This window comes from Enhydra lutris, unplaced genomic scaffold, assembly GCF_002288905.1.
Source record: "Enhydra lutris kenyoni isolate GAN:26980312 unplaced genomic scaffold, ASM228890v2 scaffoldscaffold35, whole genome shotgun sequence".
Lineage (NCBI taxonomy): Eukaryota > Metazoa > Chordata > Mammalia > Carnivora > Mustelidae > Enhydra > Enhydra lutris.
The window spans coordinates 199,003-216,169 of record NW_019154119.1 but is presented as its reverse complement, the minus strand read 5'-3'; the positions used below and the strand labels follow the sequence as shown (position 1 = coordinate 216,169).

General features: G+C 38.1%; 1 protein-coding gene across 3 annotated transcripts in view; it reads left to right on the top strand.

Moving 5' to 3' along the window:
- Positions 1 to 17,167, top strand: part of LOC111154155 (baculoviral IAP repeat containing 6) — a 232,730-nt gene that overhangs the window by 27,142 nt on the left and 188,421 nt on the right. For all 3 annotated transcript variants that reach the window (XM_022513574.1, XM_022513573.1, XM_022513572.1), the window contains exons 2-3: positions 10,654 to 10,835; positions 13,044 to 13,181. In XM_022513574.1, the coding sequence (XP_022369282.1) occupies positions 10,654 to 10,835; positions 13,044 to 13,181 (320 nt within the window). The remainder of the gene's footprint in view (positions 1 to 10,653; positions 10,836 to 13,043; positions 13,182 to 17,167) is intronic.

The following is a 17,167-nucleotide window of genomic DNA, read 5'->3' as shown; positions in this document are numbered from 1 at the left end:
CATCAAATCTCTAGAGCAATTTGGGGATATTGACATCTTTACTATATTGACTCTTCCAGTCCCTAACCGTGGTTTCATTTAAGTCTTTGATTTCTTTAACTATTCTTTCATACCTTTCAGCATGCATATTCTGCATACTTTCTGTATATAACTAAGTATTAACGTTTTTAAAAAAGATTTTATTTATTTGACACAAAGAGCACAAGCAGGGGAATGGCAGGCAGGAGAAGTAGGCTCCCTGCTGAGCAAGGAGCCCAATGCGTGGCTCAGTCCCAGGACTCTGGGATCATGACCTGAGCCAAAGGCAGATTCTTCACCAGTGGAGCCACCCAGGTGCCCTTATTTTTATATTTTAAAATCTATCATAAACTGGTTTTTGTAGATTTCAGCTTCAGATTTCTAGTATATTGAAGTACAGTTGATTGATTTTTATGTATTGATTTTGTTTACTATAACCTTGCTAAACTCATTTATTAGCTCTAGGAGTTTTGTTTTTATTTTTAGATTTTCTATATAGGTTAATCATGTTGTCTGTGAATAGGGACAGTTTAATTTGTTCCTTTCTAATCTTCATGGCATTTAAATTCTTCTCATTTTTTATTGCAGTGGCTAGATTTTCCAATACGATACTGAATAGGAATGGTGAGAGTGTATCCTTGGATTGTTCCTGATTTTAGGGGGAAAGTATTCAGTGTTTTACCATTAATTATGCTGATAGTGTTAGGATCTTTGTAGCTGTCCTTTATCAGGTTGAGCAAATTCCCTTTCATTTCTAATTTGCTGAGTTTTTTTTTTTTAATCCTGAAAGGATATTATATTTTGCCGAATGCATCTATTCATGTAGGTTTTCTTCTTTAAGCTGTAATGTGTGGTAGCTTGTATTGATTGATTCTTGAATATTGCATCAGTTCAGTGTTCCTGCTATAACTGTACTTGGTCCTGGCATGTTATTCTTTTTATATTTGCTAAATTCCATTTGCTTTTATTTTATGAAGGGTGTTTTCATCGATATGTGTGAGGGATAATGGTATATAGTTTTTTTTTTTTTTGGTGCTATCTTTTTCTAGACTTTGGCTTCAGGTTTAATGCTGGTTTCATAAAATGAGTTTGAAAGTATTCCCTTCTTGGAGCCTGGGTGGCTCAGTGGGTTAAGCCACTGCCTTCGGCTCGGGTCATGATCTCAGGGTCCTGGGATCGAGCCGAGAGTCGGGCTCTCTGCTCGGCGGGGAGCCTGCTTCCCCCCCCTCTCTGCCTGCCTGTGATCTCTCTCTGTCAAATAAATAAATAAATAAAATCTTAAAAAAAAAAAAAGTATTCCCTTCTCTTTATTGGAGAAGAATTGTGTGGAATTGTTGTTACTTGTTACTTAAATGTTTGATAAAATTCTGCAATAAAGTCAGATAGGCCTAGAGGTTTCTTTGGAATATTTCTAACTATGAATTCAGTTTCCTCAATTCAGATTATCTGTTTTCATACACAGGAAGTTTTGGTACTTTGTGGTTTCAAGCAATTGATACATTTCACCTCCTCTACCTTCAAATTTATATGTGTAGATCTGTACTTATTATTCCCCTGTTATCTTTTTAAGTTTGTAGTATCATGTTTGTTTGTTTTGACAGTCTGAGTTTTCAGATTTATTTATGTTGGCCACCTAAGTTGTCATGTGCATAGTGTTGTTCATAGTATTTTCTTATTTATTACCTTTTAATCTCTGCAGGATCTATAGTGTATTTTCTCTTTCTTGATGTTATTGGTAATTTGTGTCTTTTTTCTTTGCTAGCCTCGGCTAGAGATTTACTAATTTTACTAATCTTTTCAAAGAACCCTTTTTTGCTTGTGTTGATTTTCTCTATTTTTATTTTTGTTTTCATTAATCCCTGCTCCTATCATTATTAATTTTATTTTGCTTGTTATTTATTTACTTTGCTTTTCTTTTTCTAGTTTTTTATTTTTATTTTTTCTTAAGATTTTATTTACTTATTTGAGAGAGAGAGAGCATGAGAGAAGGGAGCCCAGTGCGGGACTCAGTCCCGGGACTCCAGGATCATGACCTGAGCTGAAGGCAGGCGGTCAGTGGCTTTAACCAACTGAGCCACACAGGCACCCTTTTTCCTAGGGTTTTTTTTTTTTTTTTTTAATAGAACGCTTAGATTATTGATTTGAGACCTTCTTCCCCACCCCAGTATAAGAATTTAGTTCCTACATATTTCATTCTAAGCAGTGCTTTATTTGCATTTGACACATTGATATATTTTCATTTTCATCCCAATTAAAAATACTTTCTGAATTATCTGAAACTTGTTTATTGACATGTGGATTATTTATAAGTATGTTGTTTATTTTCTAGGTATTTCCTCTTATATTTCTGTTATTGATTTCTACTTAAATACATTATGGTCAGAGAACATACTCCTAATTCCACTTCTTATATATTTGTTAAGGTCTGTTTTATGACCCAGGATATGGTCTGTCTTGGTGAATATTCTATGTATACTTGAAAAGAATGTGCATTCTACTTCTGGTAGGTGGAGTATTCTAAAAATCTTATTCACTGATGGTGGTGTTCAGTTTCTCTATATTGCTGGTGGTTTTTTTTATCTACTGTTCTATTAGAGAGGAGTCTAAAGAAGTCTCCAGCTGTAATTTGGATGCCTGATTCTTCTCAGTTCCATTAATTTTTGCTGTATATGATTTTTTTATTTTTTATTTTTCTTATTTTAAGAGTGGGGAGGGGCAAAGGGAGAGGAAGAAACAGAGTCTTAAGTAGGCTTCACCGTATGGGGCTTGATCTCAGGATCCTAAGATCATGACCTGAGCTGAAATCAGAGGGCTTACCCAACTGAGTCATCTAGGTTCCCAGCTGTGTGTGTTTTGAAGTTCTGTTAGGTGTATATGTATTTAGGATTGCTTTTTCTTCTTTGTGAATTGGTCCTTTTATCATGTAATGACCTCATTTATCTCTGGTTATTTTTTTTGCTCTGATCTTTGTCTAATGTAAGTATAGCTACTTCATCTTTTCTTTAATTAATGTTTGCCTGAAATATCTCTTTTCTCATCCTTTCATTTTTATACTTTCATTTATTTTTATTTTAAATTTTTATTTTAATTTTTAATAAATTTTTTAAAAGTTTATTTATTTATTTATTTGACAGAGAAGAGAGAGAGACAGCCAGAGAGGAAACAGAAGCAGGGGGAGTGGGAGAGGGAGAAGCAGGCTTCCTGCTGAGCAGCAAGCCCAGTGCAGGACTCAATCCCAGGACCCTGGGACCATGACTTGAGCTGGCAGCAGACACTTACTGACTGAGCTACCCAGATGCCCCTATTTTTATTTTTAAAAGATTTTATTTATTTATTTTAGAGAGCTCATGCGCCTGTGGGGTAAGAGCTGGGGGAGATGTAGAGGGAGAGGGAGAGAGAATCTAAAACAGATTCCACACTGAGTGCGAAGCCCTTCATGGGGCTCAGTCCCACCACCGTGAGATCATGACCTGAGTGGAAACCAAGAGTCAGATGCTTAACTAACTGGGCCTCTGATTTCTCTGTGTGTGTGTGGCTTGAACTTAACCCTGAGATCATGACCCGAGCTGAAATCAAAAGTTGGTCGCTGAGCCACCAGGTGCCCTGTGTTTTTTGTATTTTTAAGTAATCTCTACACCCGAGGTGGTGCTTGAACTTAAAATCCCGAGATCAAGAGTGACACTACCAAGTGAGCCAGCCAGGTGCTCCTTACCTTTATTCTCTTAGAAAGGTAAAAGTTTCTTACAGGTATCATAGAATTGGATTGTATATGTGTTTTTCAACTCACTGTGACAATCGGTATTTTAATATATATATAGGCTGTTTATATTTAATGTAATTGATATTTTAAATTAAATATTCTATTTTATTAATTACTTCCTCCCTATTCCTTTATTTCTTCTCCCTTTTTTTTTTTTTTTTGCTTTTTTTGTTTTTTTAAAGATTTTATTTATTTATTTGACAGAGCAAGAGAGCACAAGCAGGGGGATAAGCAGAGGGAGAGGGCGAAACAGGCTCTTCACTGAGCAGGGAGCCTGATGAGGGGCTTGATCCCAGGACCCTGGGATCATGAGCTGAGCTGAAGGCAGATGCTTGAATGAGCCACCCAGGTGCCCCTGATTTTTTTTTTTTTCTTTTTTTTAAATAGAGTCTTCCCAAGGTGCATGGGCTTGAACTCACAAGCTTTGGATAAAGAGTCATGTGTTCCCCTGACTGAGCCCCCCCCAGGTGTCCCTCATTATTTGATATCTTTAATTATTTTAACTTTTTATTTTTTTACTGTAATTATGTGTATATGTTCTTTGTAGTTATTTGAGGGACTGCTATATATATACTTTTCACAGTGTATTTAGAATCAGTACTTCACCACTTTAAATGGAATGTAGGAACCTTTTTACTGTATTGTGCTCTCCCCTCTTTTAAAAGTTAGTTTACTTGTATATTACATCTACATACATTAGAAACCTTCTCAGACAATGTAATAAGTTTTGCTTTCATTTGTCAAATATATTTTAAAAGAACTGAGGCTAAGAATCATTGGTTATATTCACTATATCTGTTGGTCTTCCCTTATTTCTCATACTCTTAAGTTTTCTGAAATGATTTTTCTTATATTTGATGAACTTCTTTTGCAGTTCTTTTTGAGTAGCTTTGCTGGCAAAATTTCTCTCTAGTATTCCTTCATCCAAGGATGTATTTCACCTTCATTTCTTTTTTTTTTTTTTTTAAGATTTTATTTATTTATTTGACAGAGAGAGATCACAAGTAGGCAGAGAGGCAGGCAGAGAGAGTGAGAGAGAGAAGGAAGCAGGCTCCCTGCTGAGCAGAGAGCCCAGTATGGGGCTTGATCCCAGGACCCTGGGATCATGACCTGAGCCGAAAGCAGAGGCTTTAACCCACTGAGCCACCCAGGCGCCCCATTCACCTTCATTTCTGATGGATATTTTTGTCAGCAAATTTCTTGTTCTCTAGTACTTAAAAAAATGGTCTACTTCCTAATGAACCCTGTGGTTTTTAATGACAAATGTTTTTATTGTATTATTACTTCCATGTAAGTAATGTGTCCTTTTTGTCTGTTTGCTTTCAAGATTTTTGTTAGTTTTCAGAAACTTACTGTGTCTGGCTGTGAATTTTAACCTGTTTTATGATGTTATCCCTTCTGGGAAAGAATATCTGCATTAATGCAGGTTTTTAGTGTCAAGGGGTCTGCAAACCCTTGTAGCTCTCAGGCTATCTCCTAATTTTATAAATAAAGTGTTACTGGTGCACATCCACAACCATTTATTTACATGTTGGCTATGGCTGCCTTTGTGCTACAGTGGCAGAGGTGAGTAATGGTGACAGAGGCTATTTATCTTGTGAACCCTAAAATATTTACTCTCTGACCCTTTTCACAAGTTTGCTGATTTCTGTTGTAGATGGAGGAATTTGAGTTTTTCCTCTATTAAAATTTCCTGCTCAATTTTTAAAAACTTTATCCATGTAGGTTTAAAAGTCACTTCATAAATAACTTTTTTTTAAAAAAAGGATTTATTTATTTTAGAGAGAAAGAGAGTGGCAGAGGGCACACAGAAGCAGGGATAGGGGCAGATAGAAAAAATTTCAAGAAGCCTCCCCACTGAGCACAGAGCCTGACATGGGGCTCAAGAGTAGGCTGCTTAACTGAGCCACCCAGGCATCCCTTACAGATTACTTCTTCACAGAGTTCTAAAAAGGTGCAGTATGTGGTACAGGGTATGTGCCATGGGTTTTTCCTTCTATTTAAAAGCCAAAAATAACTTTTTAGCCAACTCTTCTTGGAAAACATAATAAACATTAGTTAAGCATAGCTTATCTTTCTTTGAGAAATTTATTTTCAGATATTTTAAACTCATAAGGCAAATGAAATAATAAATGGTTCATGCCAAAATGGGATTTAAGTTTTTTAAAGGTAGTCTTGGGAGATATAATTTAAGTATAGGTTGTAAGTTTATCAGTATTATTGGTAACATTAAGATATATCGAGTGTTTAATAGTAATGCAACTAAAATCATGAATCAGAGCATCATGAATAAAAGTATAACTCACAATATTTTACAAGACTTTGAAAACATGTTTTCTGAGTGACAGTCAAGCTCTATTATAGGTTTCTTCATCTCTTTTATTCTTTCTGTACTTAAAATGGCTATTCTTATGACTAAAGATAAATGTTGAATTTACCTGATTGTGAAACGTGTGTTTTTTTTGTTTTGTTTTATTTGTTCGTTTATTTTGGCTGTACAAACACTAAGTTCTGGGTCAGACTTAAACACCCATGGATTTTTTTTTTTTTAAGATTTTTATTTATTTATTTGACAGAGAGAGATCACAAGTAGGCAGAGAGGCAGGCAGAGAGCGAGGAGGAAGCAGGCTCCCCCGCTGAGCAGAGAGCCGGATGTGGGGCTTGATCCTAGGACCCTGAGATCATGACCTGAGCCGAAGGCAGAGGGTTAACCCACTGAGCCACCCAGGCGCCCCTGGATTTTGTTTTTAACTGACATTAGAGGATTTCTGTCTTGTCTTGTTGCTTCCTAAGTAAGAAAGACTTGCTCAAACATGTAAGAAGTTGAAAAGTTCCAAAAATATTCTTTGTTCATTGCAAGATACTTTTCTTGCACAGAAATCTAGGATTTTTTCTCAAGATTTCATTTATTTATTTATTTAAAATTTTTTTTATTTATTTGACAGGGAGAGAGAGAGAGCACAAGTAGGTGGAGCAGCACGCAGAGGGAGAGGGAGAGGGAGAATCAGGCCCCTCCACAGAGCAAGGAGCCTGACATGGGGCTTGATCCCAGGACCCTGGGATCACGACCCTAGCCGAAGGCAGTTGCTTAACCAACTGAGCCACCCAGGCGCCCCTTAAGAGTTTTTTTTTTTTTTAAGATTTTATTTATTTATTTGACAGAGAGAGATCACAAGTAGGCAGAGAGGCAGGCAAAGAGAGGGGGAAGCAGGCTCCCCGCTGAGCAGAGCCCGATGTCGGACTCGATCCCAGGACCCCGAGATCATGACCTGAGCCGAAGGCAGAGGCGTAACCCACTGAGCCACCCAGGTGCCAAGATTTTATTTTAAATAATCTCTCTACCCAATATGGGGCTCAGACTCAAAACCCTCGATCGAGTTGCATGCTGTACTGACTGAGCCAGCCAGGTGCCCCATCTAGGACTTTTCTAGGGACAGATGAGTAAAGCTCATCTTGAGCATACTGTCAGGGTATATTAACCAAGCTCTCCTCTCAAAAATAAAGTCTTCAGCCTAGTAAAAAAATTGAGAGAAAGTATCTGTAGTGGGTTTAATAATTTTACCTCAAAATTCATGTCTATGTGAAACCTCAGACTGTGCCAGAAGGTCCTTCAGAGGGATATGGCTGATAATACCCTCCTTTCTACCCCCTGTGCAGTACAGCCTTCTGCTTCTGGATGACCTTCCCTAACTAAGATCAAAAACTGCGAATGAACTCATCCTAATGAACATAGTCTTACTGCATGCTGCTATACTGGCCTGAAGAAACTGCCAAAACGACTCCTTGATCAGTGTGCATTACTTTGAGCTCTAATACTGTGTAGTGTATACGAAGTTGTAAAAACAGTGCTGTCTTTCTTTCAGTCAGGATCTGTTGAGGAATCTCTAGTGGCGTGATACGGTTAGAATTTTCTAGGGTTGCATGGAAACACATCTGGAAACCACTGGTGTAGAGTCTTGACACTTATATTTTATACCTCTCTTGGGAACTTTTAACAGAATTATAATTTCAATAATTCATTACTTAAATGCACATACCTAAAACAGTAAAGCAGAATTTGCAGTTTGTTCTTCAAAATTTTATAGTTATGGGGGGGCAGGGCATATATTGGAATTCTAAGTGCCTTCTACTCAGTTTTGCTGGAAGCCTAAAAAGATTCTAAAAAAGTAGTAGTTTTTTTTCCCCCTAAGAGTTATTTGTTTGAGAGAGAGAGAGAGAGATCTCACTTGAACGTGAGTTGGGGAGGGACAGTGGGAGTGGGAGAATCTCAAGCAGACTCCCTGCTGAGCTCTTAGCAGGACATGGGACTCTTATCTCATGACGCCAAGATCTTGACCTGAGCTGAAAGCAAGAGTCAGTTGCTCAGCCAATTGAGATACCCAGGCTCCTCATAAAGAATAGTTCTTAAAAATATTTACTGTTAATGAGTTTTGGAGTTTTGAAACAATTTTTGCAAGTTCTTATACAATTTTACCCTGAGTTTTTATAATTTGTCTTTCTTGTGGTTTTACCTAGATATTAGAAGTGCTAGGTAAATATGCCTGTTATTGTGTTAGAGATTATTTTCCTGTGTGCTAACATGTATTTCAAACTTTGAATTCTGAGACTGAACTATAGATTATTGTTTTGTTTTGTGTAGATAATGAATTTGTTCCAGTCAGTTTTGTAATGCCTCCAAATTGTCTGTTAGCGTCCAGAAGAACTATAATAATCTGAGATTAAGAATATCACCCCAGGGACGCCTGGGTGGCTCAGTTGGTTAAGCGGCTGCCTTCGGCTCGGGTCATGATCCCGGCGTCCTGGGATCGAGTCCCACATCGGACTCCTTGCTTGGCGGGGAGCCTGCTTCTCCCTCTGCCTCTGCCTGCCATTCTGTCTGCCTGTGCTCGCTCTCTCTCCCTCTCTCTCTGACAAATAAATAAAATCTTTAAAAAAAAAAAAAAAAAAAAGAATATCACCCCAGTATTCATTGATTATAACATGTTTTGTAGTTGACCTAGAATTGAAAACCAGGACTCTGATTTATTTCCATTTTTCTACTTTTGTATCATTAGGTAGTAGCAGAGCTAGTTACTGGGATGTTCTGTAAAGTTGTATTGGGAGTTTAGAATCAGGTGGACCGGCAGCAGGATTACTTGCCCACAGGGGTTTATCTTTTCTAATAGAATAAAATTTCATAATTGATCATTCTTTCAAGTCTTCTTACAGAGACTCTATTTGTGGCAGAAATACTTAACATTAATCTCCTTATAAGTCTGTAAATTTAAGTATAGAAAATGATGTTATCTTAAAATTTTTTTTTCTTGGTATTTAAAGCCTCTTGCCTGTTACTGTTTTTTATAAGACTTCTGAAATTCCACTCTGACTTATTCTGAGAAATTTTATGGGTCATGTATTCACTGACTTTTTGCATTAAAATACTCTTACGTGGGGCGCCTGGGTGTCTGCCTTCAGCTCAGGTACTGATCTCGGGGTCTGGGGTTGAGTCCTGCATCGGTCTCCCTGCTCAGTGGGGAGTCTGCTTCTCCCTCTCCATCTGCTGTTCGTTCTGCTTGTTCTCTCTCTCAGTCTCTCTCAAATAAATAAACAAAATCTTAAAAAAAAAAAATACTCTTTTGATACTGACTCAGCAGAAACCTTAGGGTATGTTGATCATTAGTGGTAGTTGACTGTGTTTTCTCAGTGGGGATTGAACTAGAGGCTTTATTGTTTCTCTTAACCTAGGTTATAAACATTTTTCAAAATTTTATCTCAGTTATAAAAGTCCTCAGAAACATTTTTGGTAATTACCTAGAAACGGGCCATACTGACTTTATGCCTACTGAATTTTGCAAAAAAAAAAAAAAAGACAAATATTGAATATTTAAAACTTTTGTTCTGAATATTTTAATTCTGAAATAGTATAGAACAAAGAACTCCCCTGTACCCTTTACCTGGTTCTATCAGTTTTAATTTTAAATACTTTTACCACATTTGCTTATCATTCACACACATATACACATTTTATTTCTTTTGCTCTGTTGAGACTAGGTTGCATTCTTTGCCCCTTTACCCTTTACTATTTCTGTTTCTTTTTAATGTTTATTTCTATTATTATGCTTATTTCTATTTTTAAAAATTTTATGTATTTAAGTAATCTCTAGACGTAACATGCGGCTCAAACTCAAGACCCTGAGATCAAGAGTCCCATGATCTTCCAACTGAGCCAGCTAGGCGCCCTGTTTATTTCTAAGAATGATCATTTTCTCTCTCTCTCTCCTTTTTTTTTTTTTGAAGATTTTATTTATTTATTTGACAGAGATCACAAGTAGGCAGAGAGGCAGGCAGAGAGAGAGAGGAGGAAGCAGGCTCCCTGCGGAGCAGAGAGCCCAGTGGGGCTCTATCCCAGGACCCCGGGATCACGACCTGAGCCAAAGGCAGAGGCGTAACCCATTGAGCCACCCAGGCGCCCCCCTTCTCTCTTTTTTTAAGGATTTACGTATTTGAGAGAAAGAGAGCAGAGGAGGTGCAGAGGGAGAGAGAATCCTGAAGCAGACTGTCTGATGAGCATGGAACCTGACACGGGCTTGATCCCAGGACCCCAAGATCATGATTGTGCTGAAACCAGGGGTTGGGCACTCAACTAACTGAGCCACCCAGGCGCTCCTATATTCTCTTTTATAATAGCTCTGGAGTTGTTAAGTTCTGACAGTTTCACAGTGATACTTTATCTGATCTATAGTACATATTACAAGTTTATCAGTTGTTCTAATAATGTCTTTTAGAGCAGTGTTTTCCAAAGTGAGATTAAATACTGTATTTAGCTTCCATGTAAACATTTATTTTTAATGGACTATTTTTAAATCTTAAGTGTTGAATTTTTGTTCTTTTAACAGCTAAACCAGGTGGACAGGTGAAATGTCAGTATATATCTGCGGTGGATAAAGTTATATTTGTGGATGATTTTGCAGTAGGGTGTAGGAAGGACCTTAACGGAATCTTGTTGTTAGACACTGCTCTGCAAACTCCAGTTTCAAAGCAGGATGATGTGGTTCAGCTTGAATTACCTGTTACAGAGGTAAGTTGAAATAAATCAGTGTACTTTTCCACTTAATGTAATTTCAGACCTATTAGCTGTTAAATTAAGTTGTCCTTTGAGGACATTGTATATGTACTCCTGTTTTTTTTTTTTATACATGCCCCTATAAAAACAGAGAATTGACTTACTGATCACATTTGTTTAATTCCTCTTTGTAATTAATTGATGCTTATCAGAGTGGTATTTAAGTGTGAACCATGCAGGTGAAACGGTACCAGAGACACCAGAATACAGTGGCTTAAACAGTATAGTTTTTTCAGTAACTGTACAGGGCTAAGCGTAGGGGTAACTGCTTACCTCAACATTTAGCTTCCATCTCTTGAATTCATGACAGCTGTTCCAAGTCTCATTAGTATTTCCCAGTCATAGTGAAAGGGAAAGCAGAAGTCCAGGGAAGCACACTGGTATGACCCCTGCCCCCTTTTTCTATTGTCTTCTCTCCCAGCTCCTTCCCTTCTGCTTTCCTTCTCTCCTTCATTCTTCTTGCTTTCTTTCCCGAACTCTTTCATATACACCCTTTTCATGTTCATCCCATTGGCCAGAATTTAGTCACTTGGTCACATCAAGCTGAGAAGACCTGGAAAGAGGTAGTTCTTCTTTTTTAAACATTAGATGGAAGGGAGGAATGAATATTAGTGAACAGCCAGTAATCTTTGCTTATATGTATCAAACCTTTTAACAATCCCAGTTTAAAATTTTAGTCATACATATGTTTCTGTAGTGTTACATATTCATTACTTAATTTGTAGGTGCACCCTAATTTAAAATCTTTACCTGTGCATTGATGTTCATGTGGTGTAATTTGAAAGTACGTTTTTCAAAGTTACTGGATTTTAAATCATCTTAAATAAAATATAAAAGATTTTAATGCTGTGTTTCCTAATAAAGTGAGATAACCATTTTTGTCTTCATACCAAGTTGTTAATTATGAATTGTTTTGCATTTGGTGGTATGATTAGTTGATAAAAGCAGTGTAGCATATTTCCCATTTTTAGGGCATGAAAATTGTCAGTTGGTAAACATAAAGTGCAATATAAATGTTTTTATTATCTTTTTGGAAGACTAGTTTAGGAAAAGGATACCAACATGTATCCACTTAGATTGCACATTCAGTGTCATAATATAGTTGTCTGTTAGGTTATTATTGAAAGTATGTTTGCTGAAAATTTGAGTTCTGAAAAGAGAGTAGTCCTCTTTTTGTCATTTGGATCTGGGGTCCTGTCTAAAATATTTTGTATAGAGAATTAATTAGTTTTAGTTGTATTGGACATTTTTTCCTCCTAATTTGAGGAATTTATACTAGCTGATAACTTTCATCACAGAATATGTGATGCAAGATGGTATCAAACTGTTCAGGTTTTACAAAGAACTAGAGAATTACAATAAAATATTGGAATATTTATGATGAAATAGACCCTCAAATCAGTATTTTTCATACTGTGCTGTCTGAAGGGTTAGGTATTTACCTGGCTTCTGTCACCTCCTCTACCTTGTTGGCCATTAACATCCGATGCTGATTTTCTATGTACCTAAATAATCACAACTCTTGTTTGCATAGTATTGTTTGTAGACCTTCCACCATCCCAGATATCCTTTACTACAGCCTATTAGTTTGTCACTATCTTCAGTTAAGTATGGAGTCCTGGGTTTGATTGGATCAGTGTGGATGTATTCTTTTCCATTTGTCAACCATGTATTTCTGTTTTAAGGTAGTTCTTTTTGAATATGTGGGTAACAATACAGAGGGCTTTTTTATATTACCTGTTGACTTAGTGAATCTTCTCTCTTATGGTTTTGTATAGTTTGAGTGTTTAAAACTTATTGAAGGATTTTACATTTATCTCTTTAAAATTTTACCTTTAATTTTTGTTCGTGGTGTCAGCTTATCTAGGGGTTTTTTTTTTTTTCTTTTTTAAATCTTGCTTTGGTTTATAATAGCTTCCATGTATTTAAACTTTACTCTGTGGTGTTACGCCAAATATATCACTTTATCTCATTTAATTTTATAACAGCCCTTCAAATCAGTATATGATTATATGTGATTTAGTTTGTTTAAAAAAAGTAAAAGTAATAAACTTTAGTTATAATACCTGTCAGTATCATAACAAATTAAAGTATTTGAGTAAGGATCTGAATGTAACATTTTTTTGTTGTGTTTAATTTTCTGTGATCATCTTTTTTATTTAGGCACAACAGCTCTTATCAGCATGTTTAGAAAAGGTAGATATTTCTAGTACGGAGGGTTATGATTTGTTCATCACACAGCTCAAAGATGGTTTAAAAAATACATCCCATGAGACTGCAGCCAACCACAAAGTTGCTAAGGTAAGAAGTTTAAAAAAAAATTACCTTCTTTCGATTATAAGAGAAACAACACCTCCATACTTTCACTTTCTCTGTCTTTCCCCACTCTCCACCTACCCTTGGAAATATTCCAGTTTTAGATTTTTCTCTCTTTCAGAGAACAAAATGTGTTTATGAGTCCCCTAAAAGTTGAAACTATTTTTACTGAAGTCTAAATTCAGTTTGTGGGAACTATTTTGCTTACTTTGTTCCTAAAGCTTGTGTGCTTGGTAGCTCTATATTGGTTGAGAGGCTGATGAAAGAGATGATGAGCTTCAGTGAGAAATGGAATATGTCTTTGGAAATGGGGCCATTTGGGCTTTTGTTGACATTATTTTTTGTTAGGCATGACTAGGATGTTTGTGTGAGATGGTGCTTTGAATTAAATCCTTGGATGTGTTTTACTGTTGTTTCTTTCTTTTCTAAGTTATAAGTGTAATACATAAGAAATTTCTATACCAAAGGGTGTAAGGTAGAAGGTAAAAACCATTTTCTTAAAAATAATTTTTGCATTTTTAAGTATCTGTTTTCTTAAGTACAATTGTAACTGTACTAAAATGTGATGTACTGTCATCTGTTCTGGCTGCTATTAACAGAATACCACTGACTGGGTAGTTTATATATAATAGAAATTTATTACTGTTCACAGTTCTGAAGGCAGGAAGTCTGAGATCAGGGTGCCAGCATGGCTGCCTTCTAGTGAAATCTTTCTTCGTACTTGCTTCCTCACTGTGTCCTGATGATGGAAGGGTCTCAGGGGATCATTCTGGAGCCTCTTTTATAAAGGCATTCATTGCATTCAGAGGACTCTATTCTCCTGACTTAAGTACCTCCCAAAGGCCCTACCTACTAATACCGTCACCTTTGGGGGTTAAGATTTCAACAGACCGATTTGGGGATGAGGGGACACACACATTCAGACTATAACTTACCCCTTGCTTTTTTTTCCCGCTTAAGAATGTATCTTTGAGTATCTTCCATATTACTCCTCAGATCAGCTGCATCCTTCTTAATATTGAATTTTTTAATATAGATTTACCATATTATTAACTTTTATTCCATTGACGGAACATTTTATATAGTAAAACAGAAACCATACTATGCATTCCAACAAAAAGAATTTATCGTAAGGAATTGATTTTAACATGTGTTTGAGAACTGAAGAAGTGGAAAGGAAGCCCTGAGGAAGCACACAGAGAGTAATGCCGGGAAGCAGCTGTCACCTAGGTATGAAGGAAGGAGCTTAGGGTGGTCAGCACCTACAAACTTAAAAGAATAGGCTCTGTGGGTTTGGGATCCAGGCTTCTCAGGAGGAGCCGCTGTCCAGATGCTACCTCAGGAGCTTGGGAACAGAGCTTTAGGAGCTGAGACATGGATCTCTGAAGAGAGTGCTGTTTGGCTGGTGTTACCACCTCTGAGGAGCTCTGTGAGACGGGTTCTGTGAATGCTAAGTAAACAAAACGCAGGAGACTAGCTGCCACCAGGCCCTGTGCTGACTCAGCATCGACAGCTGTGACAAGTAATAGCCCGGGGAAGTCTTTTCCGCCCTCATCATGCTTTCCAGTTTCTATCCTGTGTTCCTTTTGTCAGAACCTGACAGCCAAGAAACTGGCTGGGAAAGAAGAAATGCAGTTTGCAGAGTCCCAGCCTTAAGATGATAGGGAAGAGAAATAAAAGGTCAGTTTGGAACTGAGAGATAATAGTTTCATAATTGTCACAGTGTGCCCTTTTGGTACTCAGCATCTCCATACATACTTTCTGTGTATATTTGAACTTTTTTTAAGATTTTATTTATTTATTTGGCAGACAGAGATCAGAAATAGGCAGAGAGGCAGGCAGAGAGAGAGGAGGAAGCAGGCTCCCCACTGAGCAGAGAGCCCAATGTGGGGCTCGATCCCATCACCCTGGGATCATGACATGAGCTGAAGGCAGAGGCTTTAACCCACTGAGCCACTCAGGCACCCCTATTTGAACTTTTAATACAACAAAAATACTATGTTTTTACTCTTTACAAATGAAGATTCCTTCTCCCTATCCCCAGAGATGAGAGACACAAAGTTCTAATAGATAATTTACCTGTCCCTAGGTGATACTAACTACTAAAATTTAGTTATTTTTAGGTCTCAACTGTTCAGGTAATAGAACTGTGCCACCTAAAGACTAACTATATCCAAAATTCTTGCGTGAAATAAGTCTATATGTCTGTCTGCATCTGTGTGTCTGGTTCTGAATCTACATTCATCCATGATGTGTACTAAGAAGGGAAGAGAATATTCATAGCCACTATATCCCTCAGTTCTTTAATGGTCAAAAGGATATACTTGCTAGTTACAACCTCCCTCTACTCCCGATTTTGTATTTGTCTGCAGCACTTTGCTGGCAGACGTCTTTGCATGGTGGAGTGACCCACCCAAGTCTTCACTTCTGCAGGATTTAAACTCTCAGTGGTGCTGTTTTAGTTTTTGTAATCACCTATGCACTTTTACTATTGGATATGAAAGGACTTAGAGGCACCCTAAAGAATCCCTTGGTTGTTTTTCTCTTTCTTTTTAATATTTTATTTATTTGAGAGAGAGAGAAAATGCGTGGAAGCAGGGAGGAGGGCAGAGGGAGAGGGAGAAGCAGACTTCCCACTGAAATGGGAGCCCATTGTGGGGCTTGATCCCAGGACCCCAAGATCATGACCTGAGCTGAAGGCAGATGCTTAACCGACCAAGCACCAGGTGCCCCACCTTGGTTTCTAATTAAGTTCTCCTTGCCCCTGTTAGTGTCAGTCGGGTTTCCCCTTGTCAGTTCTAATCATACCAAGCAGCAGAATAACCACCTTCTTTGCATGATGATTCAGTGACAGGAGGAACCCAATATTGCTGGGTAGTAGTCTCAACACATAATTCAATGGAATCCTTGTACTTCTCGTGGAATGCTCCTCCCTTGGCATGTAGGAACGTTAAAACTTAAAGCTTGAAAAAAATCTTTGAATGGGATATTAAGTGTAATAGTGACCCTATTGGGAGAAATTGTTAGGTGTTTTTTGTTTTGGTTTTGTTTTGTTTTGAGTCTAAGCATATTCATCACCCTGTAAGGTAGAACCTCTCTTCCAGTTAGTACTGACAATGAGACTTCGGTAGGGCACTGCACTTTTTTTTGTCAGGCCAGCTCATAGGATAACCAGTCAATTGGTAAGACCAGTCAATTTCATGGGCAAGTGCCCATTGCTTTGTTTTTCTTGCTGGTTTTGTTTAGTTTTGTGTTTTGCTTTGAAGTGCTTTCTTTTTTTTTTTGGCTGGGTACAGTATACCTTATTGATGGTACATGACAAGGTAGAGCTCCCCAAGCCCCTCCCCTTCTTCAGGGAGTCTGGGATGGAAACAGTGGAGGTTGGGAGATTCTCAGTGTTTTGGGGGATAAGTTGAGGCAGGGATTCCCCAGCAGCTGAGGGCCTCTTTCTTCCTCTTGCTCTGGCTGGGGCTGGTGGTCCAAGGGGCTCGTATTCCTTGGAGGCTATGTAGACCATAATGTCCACCACCTGGTTGCTGTAGCCAAATTCATTGTCATACCAGAAAATGAGCTTGACAAAGTGGTCATTGAGAGCAACGCCAGCCCCGGCATCAAAGGTGGAAGAGTGGGTGTCACTGTTAAAGTTGCAGGAGACAACCTGATCCTCAGTGTACCCCAGGATGCCCTTGAGGGGGCCCTCTGATGCCAACTTCACCACCTTCTTGATGTCATCATATTTGGTAGCTTTCTCCAGGTGGCAGGTCAGATCCACGACAAACATGTTGGGGGTGGGGACGTGGAAGGCCATGCTGGGGAGTTTCCCATTCAGCTCAGGATGACCTTGCCTACAGCCTTGGCCGCACCAGTGGAAGCAGGTATGTTGTTCTGGGCAGCTCCTCGGCCGTCATGCCACAGCTTCCCAGAGGGGCCATCCATAGTCTTCTGGGTGGCAGTGATGGCATGGACGGTGG